This window comes from Sebastes fasciatus, chromosome 18 (assembly GCF_043250625.1).
Source record: "Sebastes fasciatus isolate fSebFas1 chromosome 18, fSebFas1.pri, whole genome shotgun sequence".
Taxonomy (NCBI): domain Eukaryota; kingdom Metazoa; phylum Chordata; class Actinopteri; order Perciformes; family Sebastidae; genus Sebastes; species Sebastes fasciatus.
Window position 1 is genome coordinate 3,027,089 of NC_133812.1, and position 18,942 is coordinate 3,046,030.

Sequence of the window (18,942 nt, forward strand, 5' to 3'; positions counted from 1 at the left end):
TACATTTTGGTTGTGTATTTCTGCTGTATTGTCCAGTTGGAATTAATATGATACTAGTGGTATATACTATTATATGAAATGATGTGAAAACATTATATAATTATATATGATGCTCATTTTCAGGTGCATACTTGGGTTTCTACTAGAACATGTGTACATGCTTTAATGTTAAAAAAGAAAACGCTGTATTTCAGGTGCATACTTGGGTTTCTACTAGAACATGTGTACATGCTTTAATGCTAAAAAAGAAAACGCTGTACCCCCCCCCTCTCCCGGAAAGCCCAGTCTGCTCTGATTGGTCAACCGAACATAACACTTGGGACTCCGCCCCAGCTCCGCTCTGACTAGCTATATTTGAGGGTGTGCAAATAGCTGCAAGTCAGGCATTATGCAAATATTACTTGGTGACATCATCACGTTACGGAAGAAAAGGTGGGATTTCAAGCGAGGCGTTTAAGGCAGTTCAGGAGCAGTGTTTCTGTGGGAGAGAGTAACTCCCTTTGGCGTGGACTTTGGGCTTTGAAACTTTGCAGACCTTTCAAATGCACAAAAAACGACATAACACACTAAAGGAAAGAGGAAAAGCACAATAGGTCCTCTTTAATATTATGCTGACATTATACTACTATATTAACATTATACTTTTTTTATTTAATGTTATAATATTATACTAATTTGAATGATGTAGATTGAGCCACAACCAGGATGCTAGTGCCGTCCCAAATTTGGATTATTTAAGAGGCTGAAGTCAGGCTGAGTTGCATCAAAAAAAAAAAGTGGTCTCCTGGATTTGAATACTCCACTTACATATGAAGTGCTGAAACCAGCAGATATACAGCATGTAGATATGAATGAATGGAATGTTTAATCTGACTTTAGGCCACCTACATTGACATTCTACACAGCGCTACTACAAGCCCAGCCCCTCAAGCCTGAGAATGAAACTGATTGCATCAACATTGACTCTCTAACCTCTGTCCTGTGATAAGGTGTGCACTGCTGTATTCTGCGTCTCAGGTTTCAAGAGTGTTCCTGCATCCTGTAGTTGTTTTTTCTCCACAAAGCAGAGTCGGCGTGGATGGACACACAGCTGTGACAGGTAGAACGAATTGACGGCGTTGCATTTGGAGCGACAAAGAAAAGACTTATGAAGAATGAACAACAGCCACCACCAGGAAGTAAGTGTTGTAATAGTGAAGCAAAACAAACAGAGATGTGTTAGCTTAACAGATTGTGTTCAGTAGCACTCTAGCAAACTTTTAACAGCTGTGTGTGACTTTGGAAGACCTCTGTCGGTATATAAAAAAGGCCTATAAAGTGACAACATGCTGCACACAGTTAATGTGACAACGTGTCAGTACAAACAAAAAGCTTCTGTAAAGCCCTGTCCAAATCTGTCAGATGTCACCAGACATACAGGAAACCCAGTTTGGGAGTCCTGCCCTGTCCAAACAGAGGAGGGTCATCCACTTCTCCAGCGGCGAAACCCTGGAGGAGGAAGACAGCGAAGAGGAGGAGGAAGAGGAGCAGTCGTCAAACAGGCCTCCCTTCAGAGAACCTGCAGAGAAGGTGGGACACTGTTACAGGGGAGACATTTCATGTTTAGTTGTCATTAAGTAGGACATGTCATTAAGTTGTCTTGTCTCTTCTTTCTCAGACTAGGTTGTCCTTCAAGAGTGTGGCCTTTCTACTTGGGAGGATTTCACTGCTGAGTACGTAACGTGACATTTAATCCACAATAGGCATGATTATAGCTGTAAAGAAAGTCTCCCTGAGTTATGTCATTGTTGCCCAAAATTAGCTTGCGATTTCCTTGGCGAGAGACTAGCCGGTGCCCTAGGACTGAACGCAGCCAAGTACCAGTATGCCATAGATCAACATCATCGGGACCACAAGGTAACGTCAAATGCGAGTGCAACAAAACAAGCATACTGTCCAAAAAGTAATATAATAGTGTAGTTTGGTGGTGGTTATTTCCTTGTATTCCACTTCATTTCCTGTTTCTCGCTCGTAGACAACAAGCAGCCGAGCCACAGACGACCTCACGGGAGGACAGGCAGAGTCGATCCACCTCTCTCCTGGACCGGACGGGAGTCATTACGGAGCTGCAGGAGGATCACGATGCCCTGCTGGTTCCCAGGAGAGCTGCAATGATGAGAAACATACGGACAGAAGTGAGGGACGTTACAACAGAGCCTATCAAGCAGATGAGGACTACTTTAAATAAAACAACAAAAAAAAAAGATGAAAAGCAAAGGAATGTGGGTTGTGGTTTTATGTGAAAGCCTTCATTTAAAGGTCCCATAATGTAAACAGTGAGATTTTCAGGTCTTTTACATTATAAAGCAGGTTTAAGTGATATATAAATACTGTTAAACTATCAAAACGCTCAATATACGGAGAAACACACAGAAATTATGCGTTTGAAACAAGCCATTCGAATTTCTGTCCATTTGTGATGTCACAGATCTACAGCATTTAGACAATTACACGGTTTTAAACATAAACATTCTAAATGTGTCCCAGTTTATTTCCTGTTGCAGTGTATGTAAATAACATCAGCTGACAGGAAGTAAACATGGACCCAAGCTGTTAATTAGTAACGCAATTCCGTTGAAATGCACTAAAACGGAGCGTTTCAGACAGAAGGTGAATACAGGTATATTCAGGCAGACAGTACGAGGAAAATACAGTTGTTTTTTTAACATTAAATCATGTAAACATGTTCTAGTAGAAACATAAAATACAAGTATGAACCTGAAAATGAGCACGATATGGGACCTTTAAAGTGCACAGTGGAGGAAATAATGCAGTAATGCTTGCTTTAAAGTATGGTGGGGGCTGTTTGTAGTATAGTATTGTAATATGGTCATGTAACAACAAAACTATGTGAAAGAAAATTCCCAAAACATCAGTTTGTGACTAATGCTGTAAAGCATGGTGCAATATTTTGTTAATGTGACAACCAAAATAAATAACCTGATCTTGAATGTGTAAACAGCTGGTCTACCAAAGAGAAACGCTGCCGTTTACTGTCAACAAAATATCAATTAAATATGATCATACATAAAATATAGTAAAACACTAAGCCGTACTACACTGTTTTAATAGGATAAATATTGATAACGTGAAAAGATATCGACGAGGATGGGATTCGAACCCACGCGTGCAGAGCACAATGGATTAGCAGTCCATCGCCTTAACCACTCGGCCACCTCGTCCCGGTGCGAAGAGGGTGGTAGAGGAGCAAGATAAACATCCCTTCAGTCTGTCGGAACAACTGTTCTGTTATATTCGTAGACAAAGATATGGCTAAACTTCCCTCGTAGGAAGCTAATCGGACCTAGCTATGGCAGGAACGTAACGTTGCCATGCTAACGTTAGCTAACGTGCTAGTTAGCCGTGCGAATGTGCTAATGAGCCACGATAACTCTGACTACGACTAAAGTTGTGGATAACATGCCTGTTGTCATCTACGTTACACTCTCTCTCTCTTTCACCCCCTAAACAAGCACACACAGGACGTTAGCCCGGTTAACTACACCTGTGTAACCTTCTAGGTGACGTTAGCATCGGCTACATTTCTGCAACGGAACTAGCTAGTCAAGTTAAATAATATAGCCTAACTGAATATGTTGTGATGTCACAGCAGTGCTTCCACCCGGCTCAAGCTTTAACTAACGTTAGCCACATGAACATTTAAGATTATCAAAGGGGAAATTTGGGAATACTCATTATGTCCATAACATTTAAGAACCACTAAAATGCCCTCAGACCAGTGCAATTTGGATAATCTTCAATATCACAAATGACCATAATATTGTGTTTGAGTGGGATTGGGAGAGTTGCTCCTTTCAGGGTTGTAATAGACTACTAGAAAGCCTTTAACAATAGGTAGCCTCCAAGTTATCCTTAACAGCACTGAATGTTTTATTAAGAGATTCATATTGTGAAAACTTAGTCAAACCACTGGAACTGTGACATTAGAGTAAAATATTTCTCCCAGTAAATATGTGAATCCCCAACCATAAAACCAACTGCAGGTGTAATCTTGGGGTCTATTTGACCTCTTTGCAGACTCAAACTGTTGCTATTTGTGAGTGAACTGAGTTTACACCACACAGAACACACTGGCCTGAGTATTTGTCGCCATCTAGTGGTTCAATTGGATCCTTGTAAAAAAACACACAAGTGACTGACTCCTCTACCTTCACTTGACTCATAACAAAAGACACATCAGAACTAGTAAAAGGAAGCGGCCGGCCAATAGAGGGCGTTAGGGCGCCGCCCTCCCTGAGTCACACACAACAAAACATTACTACTACTACTACTAATAATAATAATGATAATTATAATTATATAAATTGTCAATATTTGTGTTTTAAATATGGAATGCACCCAGTAATATGTGTAATTTGATTGTAATGCGATTATATTTTGTATTAATAATCTGAATCTGTAAAGTAACTAAAGTTGTCAGATGAATGTAGTGGGGTAAAAAGTCTAATATTTCCCTCTGAGATGTAGTGGAGTAGAAAGTAGCAGAACATGGAAATACTCATGTAAAGTAGAAATACATCAAAATTGTATTAATGTACTTAGTTACATTCCACCACTGAGTACATTTTATACTGTTGTGTTTTTCAAAGCATTATTTACTCTTCCTGTTGGAATAAAATAATTGTTAATTATTTAACTGCAAAGTAGTAATGTGTTTTTGATACCTTCACTTTTTTTGCATTAAATCATACCGGGATGTTTGCTGAAATTGATTGGATGTGGCACAGCCCTACCTAGAAGCATTTCCACCAGCCGCCACTGACTAGTAGCCTCATTTTATTGCCTCCCCAAAAAGTAACTTTGAAATGTGTGAGTCTCCAAGTCTAACTGCATAACTTTGCAAGGTTGGGAAATTGGAGAAAACAATTGAAGAGAAAACCAAAACCAACATGGGTAGAACTCAGTGGTGGATGGAGTACCTGAACGCCACACTTGAGTGAAAGTACAGCCATCCAACCAGAAAATGACTGATATATATATATATATATATATATATATATATATATATATATATATAAATATATATATATACTGTGTATATATATATATACAGTATATAACATAACACATCATCAATGAGCTGGAAAGAAATTTCTGAATTTAGGGGAGCTATAAGATGTTATAACAAAATCCCATAATACGCCCAGGTAGTGTAAAGAAAGCATGCCATTGCAGCCATTGTCCATGTCATGCCGTGTGCAAACACTTCATAAATCAGCTCACCAATCAGTAACACCGCTGACTCAAAGTCCTTCGGTTATTTATAACCTTCATAAACTTCATCGAGGGCTAAAGGTCATATCTTGTCAACGTGCAAATTTACAGCAAAGCGGCAACATTTACTCCGTGACACAGCGTGATGATGGAGCGAGTCCTGTTATTGTTTGGTCTGGTGGCCCTTGCCACTTCATATACTGTAAGTATTTATTCATGAATGATTAGCATGATGTGATGTGGTCATTAACTGGGTGACGGCTTACATTGGTTTTGTGTTATTCAGATACCTGTTTCCCCCGAGGTACATGGTATGTCAAAACATTATCTTTCTTAAAAAGACGCAGCCTAACAGTTGTTGAAAAGAGTCTGAGCCGTGTCTGTGTTTGTGTTACAGAGGTGTACGAGAATGGCGAGGATGAGAACCCCATCCTAAACCCAGGTGACCTACGACATTTTGATTGTTCATTGATCCTGGTCCTGTATTTCCTGATGTAAAATGTAAAATGTGTTTGTTGCTGATTTAAACACAACGTTTGTTCCTGTGCTGCAGGATCAGACGCCAACCTGCTTGAAGGGGACATTTTGATTCCAGTAAGTTGTATTTTGATATGAATTTTATTTTCCTTATTTTTCAGGGAAAATGCTTTTGCTTAAAGGTCCACAATTTGTAAAAAGTGAGATTTTCATGTCTTATATATTATAAAGCAGGTTTAAGTGCTATATAATTACTGTTAAACTATCAAAACAGAATTTGTGCATTTGAAACAAGCCATTAGGATTTCTGTCCATTTGTGATGTCATAAATCTACAATATTTAGACCGTTACACGGTTTTAAACGTAAACATTCTAAATAAGTCCCAGTTTATTTCCTGTTCAGTTTATGTGAATGACATCAGCTGACAGAATGTAAACATGGACCCAAGCTGTTGCCTAGCAACGCAATTCCGTTGAAATGTGCTAAAACGGAGCGTTTCAGACAGAGGGTAAATACAGGCATACTCAGACAGACAGAACGAGTGTTTTTTTTAACATTACAGCATGAAAACATGTTCTAGTAGAAACACAAAATTCAAGTATGGACCTGAAAATGAGCACGATATGGGACCTTTAATCACTGCTAATCATCTCTTGACTGTTTCATTGGCAACTTTGTTTGTGCGCAATCACGTGTCTTGCTGCTCTCGGCCCTCTTGCTCTTGAACTTTAGGGTTATAGAACTATTTCAGATAACAACACTGGCTTTATTGTGTGTTTTTATTAGCCTCGATTAGGTTTATGGTCACATTTCTTTTCAAACACTTCTCTTATGCAACAGGAAGGAAGGAATGCCTTGGCTGACAAAAGATACAGATGGAAATTTCCAATTCCTTACATTCTGGGTGATGATTTGGGTGAGTTTCTTTTTTTAATATTCAGTACACTCTGAACACTGTATTGACTGTAAATACTCACTGTCACATGTACGGCCCAGAGTTAGTAAGCCCCAGTCTGGAACCATCTGATGGGTCGAGTCCTTTCTGACCGACTGATTACAGCGTGTTAGAGTAAATGGGGCTGTGTCTTCCATTATTACTAATACTGGGGCTCCACAAGGGAGCACCATTTCCCCAGTTTTATTACCTCTCTCTACAAATTAATGTGGAAGCAGCACATCTGATCATGTTACTATTAAAGCAGCAGTAGGCAGGTTGGAGCAAATATGATTTAAAAAAGTTATTTTTATAAAAAGGACACTCTATCCTGACATGAGACAGGTAAGGTCTGAAAAAAATCATGTGTCTCTATGTCCTCCGGTCTCCTCCGAATGGCATTTGCAAGATTCCACAGACCGGAGGAAAACAACCAATCAGAGCCGAGCTGGAGCCTCGCCGTCTCTGAGCAGCTGTCAATCACTCACAAACGCCGATCAAACTAGCCAGCGCTGATCAAATATAAATCAATATTCTGTTACTGTACAGCCTATTTCTCGCATAAAATGTTTTCAAAAACATTTTTTAGTGTACTGTTTAGCTGTCAAATGAGAAAGCTGGTGACCCGGCAGTCATGTTGAGATAAGAAATACCGAGCACCGCCCACCAGCCGGAGCAAACTTTCTCATTTTACAGCTGAACAGTACACTACAAGATGATTCTGAAAACATCTGAGGAGAGAAATAGGCATTACAGTAACAGTCTATTGATTCATATTTGATCAGCGCTGCCTAGTTTGACCGTGTGATCGGAGTTTGCGAGTGATTGACAGCTGCCTCCGTTGAATGAACAGCCAATAGGAACGCCCTCTTTCTCTGAAATGACCTGTGATTGGCCAAAGTCTCCCGTCACGGCCTAGTTTTTTTTTTAAATCCTGAAAACAGAGCCATGAGGAGGAGCAGAAGTTTAGTTTTCTCTCAAAACACTTGAATTACAATATGTTGAAAGGTTATTATGGAATTTTTGACCAATTATGCCAAAAAAAACAACATTCCGTCCTCTGTCGTGACTGTTTCTTTCCCTTCTCAGATCTGAACACCAAGGGCTGCGTCCATCAGGCTTTCGAAATGTATCGCCTGAAGTCTTGTGTTGACTTCAAGCCTTACGAAGGAGAGAAAACATTCATCAAGTTTGAAAAGAGAGGAGGGTATGGCTGCATTTGCAAAAATCTACTGTTACAGATAGCTGCTGCAGAATAGATACCAATTTACAGAGTTCAAAATTCAAATAACTCTCTGTGCATTGAAATCAGCTTCAGTCATGGGTTTAAGTTCAAGCTATAACTTTATGCAACTGCTTCTACCATTTTAGGTGTTTCTCCAGCGTTGGTGACCAGCAGACCGGCCAGATTCTGTCTTTGGGGTCAGGCTGTGATCACAAGGCAGTGATTGAACATGAGCTGCTCCACGCTCTGGGATTCTACCATGAACAGTCCCGCACAGACAGGGATGACTATGTCGACATCTGGCTGGATCAGGTCACACCGGGTACGTCTAGGAACTTCATGGTCAGGGGTCTGCAACCCGCAGCTCTTTAGCCCCTCTCCAGTGGCTCCCTGTGGATTTATAAAAATGGAAATTAATAACTGTTCTTTGTTTACATTTTCATTTTTATTTATCATTGTTGTAGGTCTATGGTACGACGGTACGACGGAGTACTAGGGCCACATTGAGGAAGAAAAATAAATCTGAGATTTAGAAAAGTCATAATATTACGAGAATAAAGTCATAAAAAAGTCGTAATATGAGGTTTTTAAGAACATTATAGCATGTAAACATGTTCTATTAGAAACACAAAATACAAGTATGAACCTGAAAATGAGCACAAAATGGGACCTTTAACACTTATTTTGGCATTTTGTGTGGTAGGAAAGACTAAATGGACATGAAATTTCCCGCAGGACTTCAACACAACTTCAACAAGTACAACGATGACTACATCACCGACCAAAACACGGCGTACGACTACGAGTCCGTCATGCATTACAGGCCCTTCTCCTTCAATCAGAACGACCTCCCCACCATCACCACCAAAATCCCAGAGTTCTACAACATCATTGGCCAGTACCTCGACTTCAGCAAGATGGACACCTTCAGGCTCAACCGGATGTACAACTGCTGTACGTATATGTTGCATGAGTAAATTTCCTATGTTGACATGTTGTTTTTTCTTATTTTATTTTATTTAGCGAATGCAAAGTCCTTGAGCCATGCAGTTGCCTCCTGGTCTGCTGTATGGAGGGTGTCTAACCCTCCTTTTAGACTGTGGAGCGGGCAAGCTTCAATGATGTGTTCCATTGTTTGCACCTCTCCACAGGCACACAATGGGCTTGGGCTGCTGCCCCATTTGTGAAGGCTGGCCAAGCAGGGGCCATGTCCGGACCTGAATCTATTAAGAGTTGACCACTGTATCCTTGGCAGGTTGGTGCCAGGGACCTGTTGGGTGGGGGCTGACACCAGATGTTTGTTTGGGACATCCTTGGACTCCCATTCCTTTTCCCAAGCTGATTGGGTGGTGAAGTCGGCTGGTGGGGTATTCTTCCATATCGGTCGTCTAGATGGAAGACGGGCAGTGGGTGGGTTGAAGATGTCTGCATGGATTGGTAGATGGGGAGAGTCTTCGACCTTTTGAAGCATCCTTTGAGTAGATGCTACTCGCCGGATATGTGGGGGGGTTATATTGGATAGGACAGGGAGCCAGGGGAGTGGTGTTGAACGAATAGTCCCGCTTATGATTCGCATGGTTGTGTTGAGCTGGGTGTCCACATGGTGTGTATGGGGTGACCTGGACCAGACAGGGGCACAGTATTCTGCTGCAGAGTAAGCAAGGGCCAGTGCCAAGGTGCGCAATGGACCGAATGCGGTATTATTGAACAGAAATGATCGGAGTCTTTAGGGAGTAGGATTCAGCGTGTACAAAAGCCTCCAAAGAACAAAATGCACCAAAACTGTCAAATGACTCTTGACCCCCTTCCCTCCCCAGCTGGTCCTCTCACCCTGCTGGACCAGTGTGCCTTTGAGTACGCCAGCATCTGCGGGATGATCCAGGCCACCTCTGATGACGCCGACTGGGTTCATACTAAGAGCAGTGTGGATACAGAGGATCACACACTCCTGGGACAATGCAGAGGTCAGAGTTGAATAATGTCTCTTTTAAAAATACCAATTACTGATTATTCTAAGTTCAGACAGCATGGAAGAAATGAAGTTGCATGCGGTTAAGAGCTCGTCTTGTCTTCGCTCTTCTAGATGCTGGCTACTTCATGCACTTCAGCACCATGACTGGGAACCCTAAGGAGTCTGCACTGCTGGAATCGCGAACTCTCTACCCCAAGAGGAGGCTTCAGTGTCTGCAGTTCTTCTACAAGATGACCGGGAGCTCCAAGGACAGGCTGGTGATCTGGGTCAAGACGGACGATGGCACAGGCACCATTCGTAGAATGAAGAAGATACACATCTTTTATGGTATTTATGAAGTGGGCATGTTTATGACAGGACATATTTCCCAGCAACTACCTGGAGCCATAGCTACACAGCTTTGCATCAAGGCAAATATTAGCTGGTTTAGCTGCTCAGTAGTTTCAAATGATATTCAAATCAAGTTATTTTAAGACATCATAACATACAAGTTAGACTGTTACTTACTGCCTAGATAGTTAAAGGTCTTATTGATAACATTTTTACATAGGTTACAGGTCCCATATTGTAAAAGTGAGATTTTCATGTCTGTTATAGTATAAAGCAGGTTTAAGTGCTATATAAATACTGTGAAAGTATTGAAACATTCCATATACGGAGAAACACACACAGTCCGTATTCAGAAATTGTGCATTTGAATCAAGCCGTTAGGATTTCTGTCCATTTGTGATGTCACAAACTACAATATTTAGACCATTACACGATTTTAAACGTAAACATTCTAAATGTGTCCCAGTTTATTTCCTGTTGCAGTGTATGTAAATAACATCAGCTGACAGGATGTAAACATGGACCCAAGCTGTTGCCTAGCAACGCAATTCCGTTGCAATTCCATTGAAATGCACTAAAACGGAGAGTTTCAGACAGAGGGTAAATACAGGTATATTCATGCCGACAGTATGAAGAAAATAACGTTTTTTTTTTTTTTAACATTACAGCATGTAAACATTTTCTAGAAGAAACCCAAAATACAAGAATGAACCTGAAAATGAGCACGATATGAGACCTTTAATATTCAAAAAAAATAAATAATACATCCACAGAGCTTGTAGAAATGTGTGGACAGTGTATGTCATTTCCTAAAAAAAATCGGGTTATGATTGAGAAGTAATCATTTAAAACGTTTTGGCGGGACAAAATTAACGTGTTGTTTATCTCTGTGGAAGATATTTGGCATTCGGCTCCCACTTCTAACAAGAGGAGGATGCCATCGATCCAACAGAGGATGGATGGCTTTCCTAGCTAGACTGATTAGCCATTAGATTAAGGGGGTTTCTGAGCAGTTTACATAATAGAAGTGCTCGCCATCCAATCGCCGAAAATGCAATTCTTCCAGAAATCTCCATAAGTCAAAAGTTTTTGATATCAAATCACAGCATGGCTTTTTCTATGGTGTTCCTCAAGGTCTTGGTGTCTTAATGTGTTATTTGGGAGGGATTATTGATCATTTTTATCAATTCTCGAGTGGTAAATAAAAATTGTTAAATTTAGCACCAAATCTGTGTAACAAATGGTATCAACCCCAAAATTGCTGCAAGAACTTATGAGACATAAGTGAGCATGGGAATGGCCATCATATACTTCCATCATATTGTGGTTTTCAGAGGGTTAATGGACAGATGTGAGAGTGGTATGAATTATTTCATCTAATTCTTGGCAAGAAAGTGAATATTTCCCAAAATGTCAAACTAGTCAGTAAACCCTGGCTAAGGGCTAATGTTAAAGGTCCCATATCGTGCTCATTTTCAGGTTCATACTTGTAATTTGTGTTTCTTATAGAACATGTTTACATGCTGTAATGTTAAAAAAAAAAATATTTTCCTCATACTGTCGGCCTGAATATGCCTGTATTTACCCTCTGTTTTAAAGCTCCTTTTTAGCGCATTTAGACGGAATTGCGATGGAATTGCAACAGAATTGCGTTGCTAGGCAACAGCTTGGGTCCATGTTTACTTCCTGTCAGCTGATGACATTCACATACACTGCAACCAGGAATAAACTGGGACACATTTAGAATGTTTACGTTTAAAACTATGCAAAGGGTCTAAATATTGTAGATTTGTGACATCACAAATGGACAAAAATTCTGACTGCTTGTTTCAAATGCAGAGTTTCTGAATACTATCTGTGTCTATTTCCCTGTGGATTGAGCGTTTCAATACTTTCACAGTATTTATATAGGACTGAAGCCTGCTTTATAATAAAAAACATGAAAATGTCCCTTTTTTATAATATGGGACCTTTAAGTGAAACCTCACTACTTCACTATCCCTCTACTTAACATACAAACAATATTGCCACACATAGTAACATTTGTCATCTTGTCCTTTCCCCATGACCCAGGGGATTCCGACCACACGTGGAAGATCGCCCACGTCCCAATGGAGGTAGGGGAAAAATTCCGCTATGCTTTCCAAGCCGTGCGCAACGATCCCTCCGCATCCGCCGGTGGCATCTACATCGACGACATCAGCCTGACCGAGACACGCTGCCCCAACGCCGCGTGGACGATCCAGAACTTCTCCAAGATCATGGAAATGGCCGACAGAGACACGGTTATCGACAGCCCTCGTTTCTACAGCCCTGAGGGCTACGGTTACGGTGTTCGTATCATGCCGTTGTCGAGTTACACTGATTACACGGGCAACTACACTGGGCTGTACTTCCACCTGGTCAGCGGGGAGAATGATGCGGTGATGCAGTGGCCGGCCATAAACAGACAGGCCACCTTGGTGGTGATGGACCAAGACCCAGACATCAAGCTGAGGATGTCCACCGCTCGCAGCCTCACCACTGATATGAGGCAGAGTAAGTGCTCCTTATCTATTGTCTTCAGAGGGATTAAGACAGTACAATACATATATAACATAATTACAACCACATTCAATTGGACTGTGAAACATTATTTATAGATCCCTTTAAACTAGGGCTGTCAATCGATTCAAATATTTAATCGCAAATTAATCGCAAATTTTTTATTTTTTCAAAATGTTCCTTAAAGGGAGATTTGTCAAGTATTTAATACTCTTATCAACATGGGAGTGGGCAAATATGCTTGCTCTGTATATATATTTATTATTGGAAATCAATTAACAACACAAAACAATGACAGATATTGTCCGGAAAACCTCACAGGTACAGCATTTAGCATAAAACAATATAACTCAAGTCCAACAGGCAACAACAGCTGTTGTTTGGAGCGTTATTTAACCTCCTTCCCGACAAGCTAGTATGACATGGTTGGTACCGATGAATTCTTTAGTATCTTCACTCTTGCAGCTTTGAAACTGAGCCCGCTACAAAATTGCAAGTTGTGTTAATGCGTTCAAGATATTAGTGCCGTTAAAACAAATTTGCCCTACTATTGACAGCCCTACTTTAAGCAACTGTTGCTATTAAAAATGTTTTCCAAAGCATAAACTAAATGGTCAACTTAAAAGGTAGAAATATGAAAATGTTTCATTCGGATCCAGTATAACAAACTCCTGAAGACAACATCTCAAAATGTTTTAGTCTAGATCTTCTATGAACAGTTCAAAATGCCATGGAGATGAGCGCCAATTATCACTCAAATTAAAACATTTTCAACTCGCACTGACGCATCTTTGCCTCAAATCGTACACGGGAATTTGTGCCTAATTGGCGTCCATTTGTGTCTTTCCATTGAGTTTGTATGCAATCGAACCGCCTCTTAAATTCACCTTTAGATTCTACATCCATGCTATACAGCTCTCTGGCCCTGTTCAGACCTGGCGTTAACGTGCGTCCTGAGTGATCGGATCACAAGTGGACAGCGCTAAGTACAGTGGAGCCGATCCCAGCTGACATTGGGTGAAGGCGGGGTACAACCTAGACAGTTCGCCAGACTATCACAGGGCTGACACATGGAGACAGACAACCATTCACACTCACATTCACACTTACGGGACATTTAGAGTCAACAATGAACCTAACCTGCATGTCTTTGGACTGTAGGAGGAAACCTGGGCACCTTGGAAAACCCACGCTGACACGGGGAGAACATGCTAACTCCACAAAGAAGGGACCCAAGTTTGAACCAGCGACGCATGTGGAGACGCATTCTAATGCCAGGTCTGAACAGGGCCTATGAAGCTGTGAATGCTAAGGTCGGCATGCTAACACGCTCACAATGGCAGTGGTGACATAATGATGTTTAACAGATCATTTGCATGCAAACATATTAATTTCCCGGTAAAAACAAAGTACAGCCGAGGCTGATGGGTGAGTAATTTTTTTGTTTTTCTCTTCAAAATGTTATGACGAGCCATTCGATAGCTGTGATACAACCGACCGTCGCCCCAAAAGCACTCATCCATCACGCACGCCAGCTTTCAACAATATGAAATCACAGGTTGTTCTGCGATGACGAAAGTATCATTGAATACATGGCGATTCTGTGTTTTTGTGTCCTCTAGCGTCAGATGGAAAGTTGTTTTGGGACAATCCCTCCAAGGTGGGGACGAATGACCCTTCCTGTGAATGCTACAGAGGCCAATCATGGGGCTGGAGTAACTTCATCAAGCACTTTGACCTCAGGCGGCGCAATTACCTCAAGAACGACGACCTCATCATCTTCATTGACTTCGAGGGTGAGTGGTCTTCTCGTTCGGTGTTGTTTGCGTTGTGTGTCAGGATGCAGGCATCACAGGTAATTACTGCTTTGTCCACAGATATAACATCACTGATCAAAACAGAAGTTCCCATTGATCCCAAGGAGTAAGGTCACACAGGATTTGATATCATGATTAACTGGAGGTAAGACATCAGACACTTTTTCTATTTCACAGATTACATCACACTTGTATGTGAAGTTACTTTTTTTTTTCATTTAAAATAATCAGATGCAACATATGCGGCTGAGAAGAACCACCTATGAAGATAAAGAAAGGATGGAAGATTACTGCTGTGACACAGTAAAGTTATATTTGGTACATAATCTATAATTAATAGTTAAAATACTGTATTTACATAAAAAGCTTTTGATGAACGTCATCATTTTGAACAAAAAAGTTCTTTCGCATTGAACTGTTATCCTATTAAAAGCTATTAAATGAAGCTATTAAAGAACAAGCCTGTGGTATGTTTCTTTTGTTTTGTGATGTAAAAGTGGCTGCTTGATAAACTGATTGATAAACTAGTATTTATATTTGGTTTTCGATTGTTTTAAAAGGATGCAATAAGTTAATATAATAAAACACAATATCATTACAATGTCAAAAAAGTCACAATATAGTATGTCAAGAAAGTCATGAAGTCATAGTTTAGTATGTCAAAAAAGTCATAGTATAGTATGTCAAAAAGTCAAAAAGTCATAGTAAAGAATGCCATTACAATGCCAAAAAAGTCATAATATAGTATGTCAAGAAAGTTATGAAGTCATAATATAGTATGTCAAAAGAGTCACAAAAGAGTCACAATAGAGTATGTCAAAAAGTCAGAATATATTATGTCAAAAAAGTCATAGTAAAGTATGTCATGACAATGCCAAAAAAGTCATAATATAATAAGTCAAGAAAGTCAAAAGGACATAGTATAGTATGTCAAGAAAGACAAAAAGTCATAGTATAGTATGTCAAAAAGTCATAAAAAGTCATAGTATAGTATGTCAAAAAAGTCATAAAAAGTAATAGTATAGTATGTCAAAAAGTCAAAAAGCCATAGTATAGTATGTCAAAAAAGTCATTAAAAAGTCATAATATAGTATGTCAAAAAAGTTAAAAAGTCATAGTAAAGTATGCCATTACAATGTCAAAAAGTCATAATATAAAATGTCAAGAAAGGCATGAAGTCATAGTTTAGTATGTCAAAAAGTCATAGTGTTACAGCCACTGCCGACGCCTGCTACATGTGTCTTCTTCTAGAGTGTTGATTTTTATGCTGAAAAAGATGTGTGGACCCCTGCATACCACTTGCTCCTCCTGCTGAGGCGTGACTCATCTCCACCTGTCTGAAGAGCCAGGGATCCTGATTGGAGCGGCACTTGTTCCAGCTCTCCAATCCAGAGTGTGCAATTTGGGGACTAAAGCATCAAATACCAGGCCGACTCAACAGTCACTACGCAGCTGGCATTTTCATCTCGCCAATGTGCCTCCCGTTATTGTTGTTGAGTTGTTACATGTAAATGTTAATTTTGGTTAACTTTGTGAATTTAAAATAATTGAGGTACTCGTCAGCTAAAGTACCTGGGGCCTCATGTATAAAAGACTGCGCAGCTTTCACACTGGAAGATGGCGTACTCACAAAATTGGAAAAGTACGTACGCACAGAAATTTTCACATGTATAAAACCATGCGTACGCCTGTTCCTGCGCACCTTTCCTTTATACATCCCACTTGACGTGAAATTGAGCGCAGCTGCACGTGCCACTTGGTCCGCCTTGTCTCCTCCCATTAATAACTATGCAAATGACTATAAACACGCGCCATGCTGTCACTTATTGTCCAAATAACAACGGCAAATCACGCTGGAAAAGGAACAAAAAAGAAGAATTTCACAGAGTGTGAAATTGAAATGTTTGTTACTGAGGTGGAAGCTAGAAAACATATTTTATTTGATGGTCTTTCATCAGGAATCAGTAACAAACGCAACGTCTCCACAGCAGCTGACCGTGCGCTCCCGAAGGTTCCCGAAGGCTTCCGAAGGCGCACGATCAGCTGCGCCCCGTGCCTTGACTGCTGAGAGGCGCCGGTCTGGCCGCGTCCTCAAATATACTATACGCTGTGCTGGAGTCACAGAGAGAGATTGTCAATACAATGAAGGATAATATATATATATATGCAACGAATTAAAAAGAATGAATGATGGTGGGATAAGTCATATATTAAAAGACCTTGTTAAAAAAAAATGTTTGTCTCAACTCACCTCGTTGCTTTACATTCTGTGTATCTCATCCAAACGGCGCCATATAGCTGCTGCATTTGGCTCATTGTTAGGTGTGCCAGGGTCCGGTTCATCCATCTGTAGCTCCAGGGGACACAGGCTCACCATGGTGGTTTGCCACATTGTGCAGCACGCGATTTTGTTTTTGGCACGGTGGTTAAGTCATGCCATCTCTGGGAAATTAGTTTAAATGTGTTTTTGTTGTGCCTCTCTGATGTTAAACTTTATGCGCAAACTAGTTAAGAAATATGTGGGTTGTTTTTTTTGATCCCACATCATAAATAAAGCTCAGTAAGTTGAGTGGAAAAAATATTTTTACACATTTAGGGAGTTTCAGGACTTTGTAGTTTGACACTGCCAGATGACAGAGTTTGGAAGACGGCCCGCACATTCTCACGACTGGTCTAGAGTTTGCGGCACGGTCCGCACATTCTCACGTCACGTTGATTTTTATACATCCCGGCGTGAGCGTGAAACACAGCGTACGCAACATTTTAGTACGTACGCACCGTTTATACATGAGGCCCCTGGGGACTGGACGGATTACTCACGCTCAGAAAATGTTGTCATGTTTAGAGACACTAGGTGCAGGGTGCTGTTTTTTTAGAATCTTCTTTTGGTTTGATTTATTTCTTTATTTTTAACTGCACCGACCAGTCCTTTTTCCTTTTTAGTTTACCTCACACATTTTTGTTTGTATTAAATAACCAAGCTCCTTGTTAATATATCCGTTTATTTTACCAATCACATCTGGTTTTATGTTGCTAGCCTTTCCCTTTACGAGCTGCGTTGTAACATATACTGTAGCATATTATGTCATTAAATTGTCACAAATTCATTGTATGCCATTATTGTCATAAAAAGTCATAGTATATATGACATAAAATAAGTCATGAAAAAGTCATAGTATAGTGTCATGAAAAAGTCATAGTATAGTATGACAAAAAAGTCATAGTATACTATGTAAAAAAACAAAACATAAACAAGACATAGTAAATTATGTACACAGTATATTGCTTTCTGCAATCAACAACAAAGTGAGAGATCAAATGAAACTTAATGCCTTTTGCTTTGGCATGACATAGTACCTTAACTTCCAACTAAGGGTTAAAGGTCAAGTTTGAGCTCAAGATTTTTTTGTACATAAAAAAACGTCATTAAAAAACAAAGAATTGCCACATTTCCAATATTACAACTCATTTAGCTGGACACCAAAATAACTTTAAAATATTTTTTTTTCTGGTGAGTTAAGGTCTATTTCCTTTGTAGGACAGAATAAGCAGCATGATTTAGATAAGGTGTTTTATCCTTGATTGATTATTACTCTTAAAGGGGACCACCACCAATTTAAGAGATCAGTTTACCCGTCACCCAGCCCGTAAAAACAGTTATATAATGTCTTCTGTGGTTCTGGAGATAATTTGTCAACTCTGAGGAAATAACCCTCATGATGTCATCAGGGTCTGCCAAAATAAGCTACTGGTTGCATCATGGGAAATGTAAGATCCAGCTGTTTTGGAGCTTGACTTTAGCCTGAGTCCAGACCTGTGAATCACAGCCTGCATCTTTGACTCGTTCAAATAGGTCTGGTGTTGTGCCCACTGATGGCGGTATCACCCAGTTAGAAAACAATGTAAATGAGAAAGTGTGTGACCCGTTGGCCATGTTGAGATCAGTTGAGGAAATACCAAGCACCGCCCACCAGCTGAAGCACACTTTCTCTTTTACAGCTAAACAGTACACTACAAAATGTTCCTAAAAACATTTTATGTGAGACATAGACATTACAGTAACAGAATATTGATTCATATTTGATCAGCGCTGCCTAGTTTGACCGTTTGATCAGAGTTTGCGACTGCCTCTGTTGAATGAACAGCCAATAGGAACACTCTCTCTCTGAAATGACCTGTGATTGGTCAAAGTTTCCCATCACGGGCTAGATTTTCTAAAGCCTGAAAACAGAGCCAAGAGGAGTCTAGTTTTCTCTCAGAACACTTGAATTACAATATGCTGAAAGGTTATTATGGAATTTTTGCCCAATGATGCCAAAAACATTGTGCCTACTGCAGGTTTAAATTTTTGACCGTTGCTTTTTAAA

General features: G+C 40.2%; 2 protein-coding genes and 1 non-coding gene across 4 annotated transcripts; 2 read left to right on the forward strand and 1 right to left on the reverse strand.

Moving 5' to 3' along the window:
• Positions 1–266: 266 nt before the first annotated feature.
• LOC141756262 (uncharacterized) lies at positions 267–2,990 on the forward strand. The gene is made up of 5 exons (XM_074615858.1): positions 267–1,178; positions 1,402–1,569; positions 1,658–1,712; positions 1,802–1,896; positions 2,015–2,990. Exons 1-5 carry the CDS (start codon positions 1,155–1,157, stop codon positions 2,225–2,227), a joined length of 555 nt encoding a protein of 184 aa, XP_074471959.1. The 5' UTR covers positions 267–1,154; the 3' UTR covers positions 2,228–2,990.
• Positions 2,991–3,139: 149 nt separating this feature from the next.
• Positions 3,140–3,221, reverse strand: trnas-gcu (transfer RNA serine (anticodon GCU)). Its single transcript has one exon. It is a non-coding gene; the product is annotated as a tRNA-Ser (tRNA).
• Positions 3,222–5,350: 2,129 nt separating this feature from the next.
• On the forward strand, positions 5,351–15,035 carry mep1a.1 (meprin A, alpha (PABA peptide hydrolase), tandem duplicate 1). 2 transcript variants are annotated; one of them, XM_074615832.1, is made up of 14 exons: positions 5,351–5,476; positions 5,561–5,585; positions 5,672–5,716; positions 5,828–5,868; positions 6,594–6,669; positions 7,777–7,894; positions 8,059–8,234; positions 8,648–8,866; positions 9,730–9,876; positions 9,996–10,211; positions 12,288–12,752; positions 14,381–14,554; positions 14,636–14,720; positions 14,777–15,035. In XM_074615832.1, the coding sequence occupies exons 1-13, from the start codon at positions 5,420–5,422 to the stop codon at positions 14,683–14,685; spliced, it is 1,809 nt and encodes a 602-aa protein (XP_074471933.1). In that variant the 5' UTR covers positions 5,351–5,419; the 3' UTR covers positions 14,686–14,720; positions 14,777–15,035. The 2 variants fall into 2 exon arrangements, with proteins under 2 accessions (XP_074471933.1, XP_074471931.1); XM_074615830.1 differs by having other exon boundaries at positions 5,352–5,476; positions 14,807–15,035.
• The last annotated feature ends 3,907 nt before the right edge of the window (positions 15,036–18,942 follow it).

Bases quoted from the DNA above. Each gene is read 5' to 3' on its own strand.
- LOC141756262 (XM_074615858.1), top strand. From the start codon at position 1,155: ATGAACAACAGCCACCACCAGGAA. The intron at 1,179-1,401 runs GTAAGTGTTGTA...CAAATCTGTCAG, and splicing joins ACAACAGCCACCACCAGGAA to ATGTCACCAGACATACAGGA. The intron at 1,713-1,801 runs GTACGTAACGTG...GCCCAAAATTAG, and splicing joins TGGGAGGATTTCACTGCTGA to CTTGCGATTTCCTTGGCGAG.
- mep1a.1 (XM_074615832.1), top strand. From the start codon at position 5,420: ATGATGGAGCGAGTCCTGTTATTGTTTGGTCTGGTGGCCCTTGCCACT. The intron at 8,235-8,647 runs GTACGTCTAGGA...AATTTCCCGCAG, and splicing joins GCTGGATCAGGTCACACCGG to GACTTCAACACAACTTCAAC. The intron at 10,212-12,287 runs GTATTTATGAAG...CCCATGACCCAG, and splicing joins GAAGATACACATCTTTTATG to GGGATTCCGACCACACGTGG.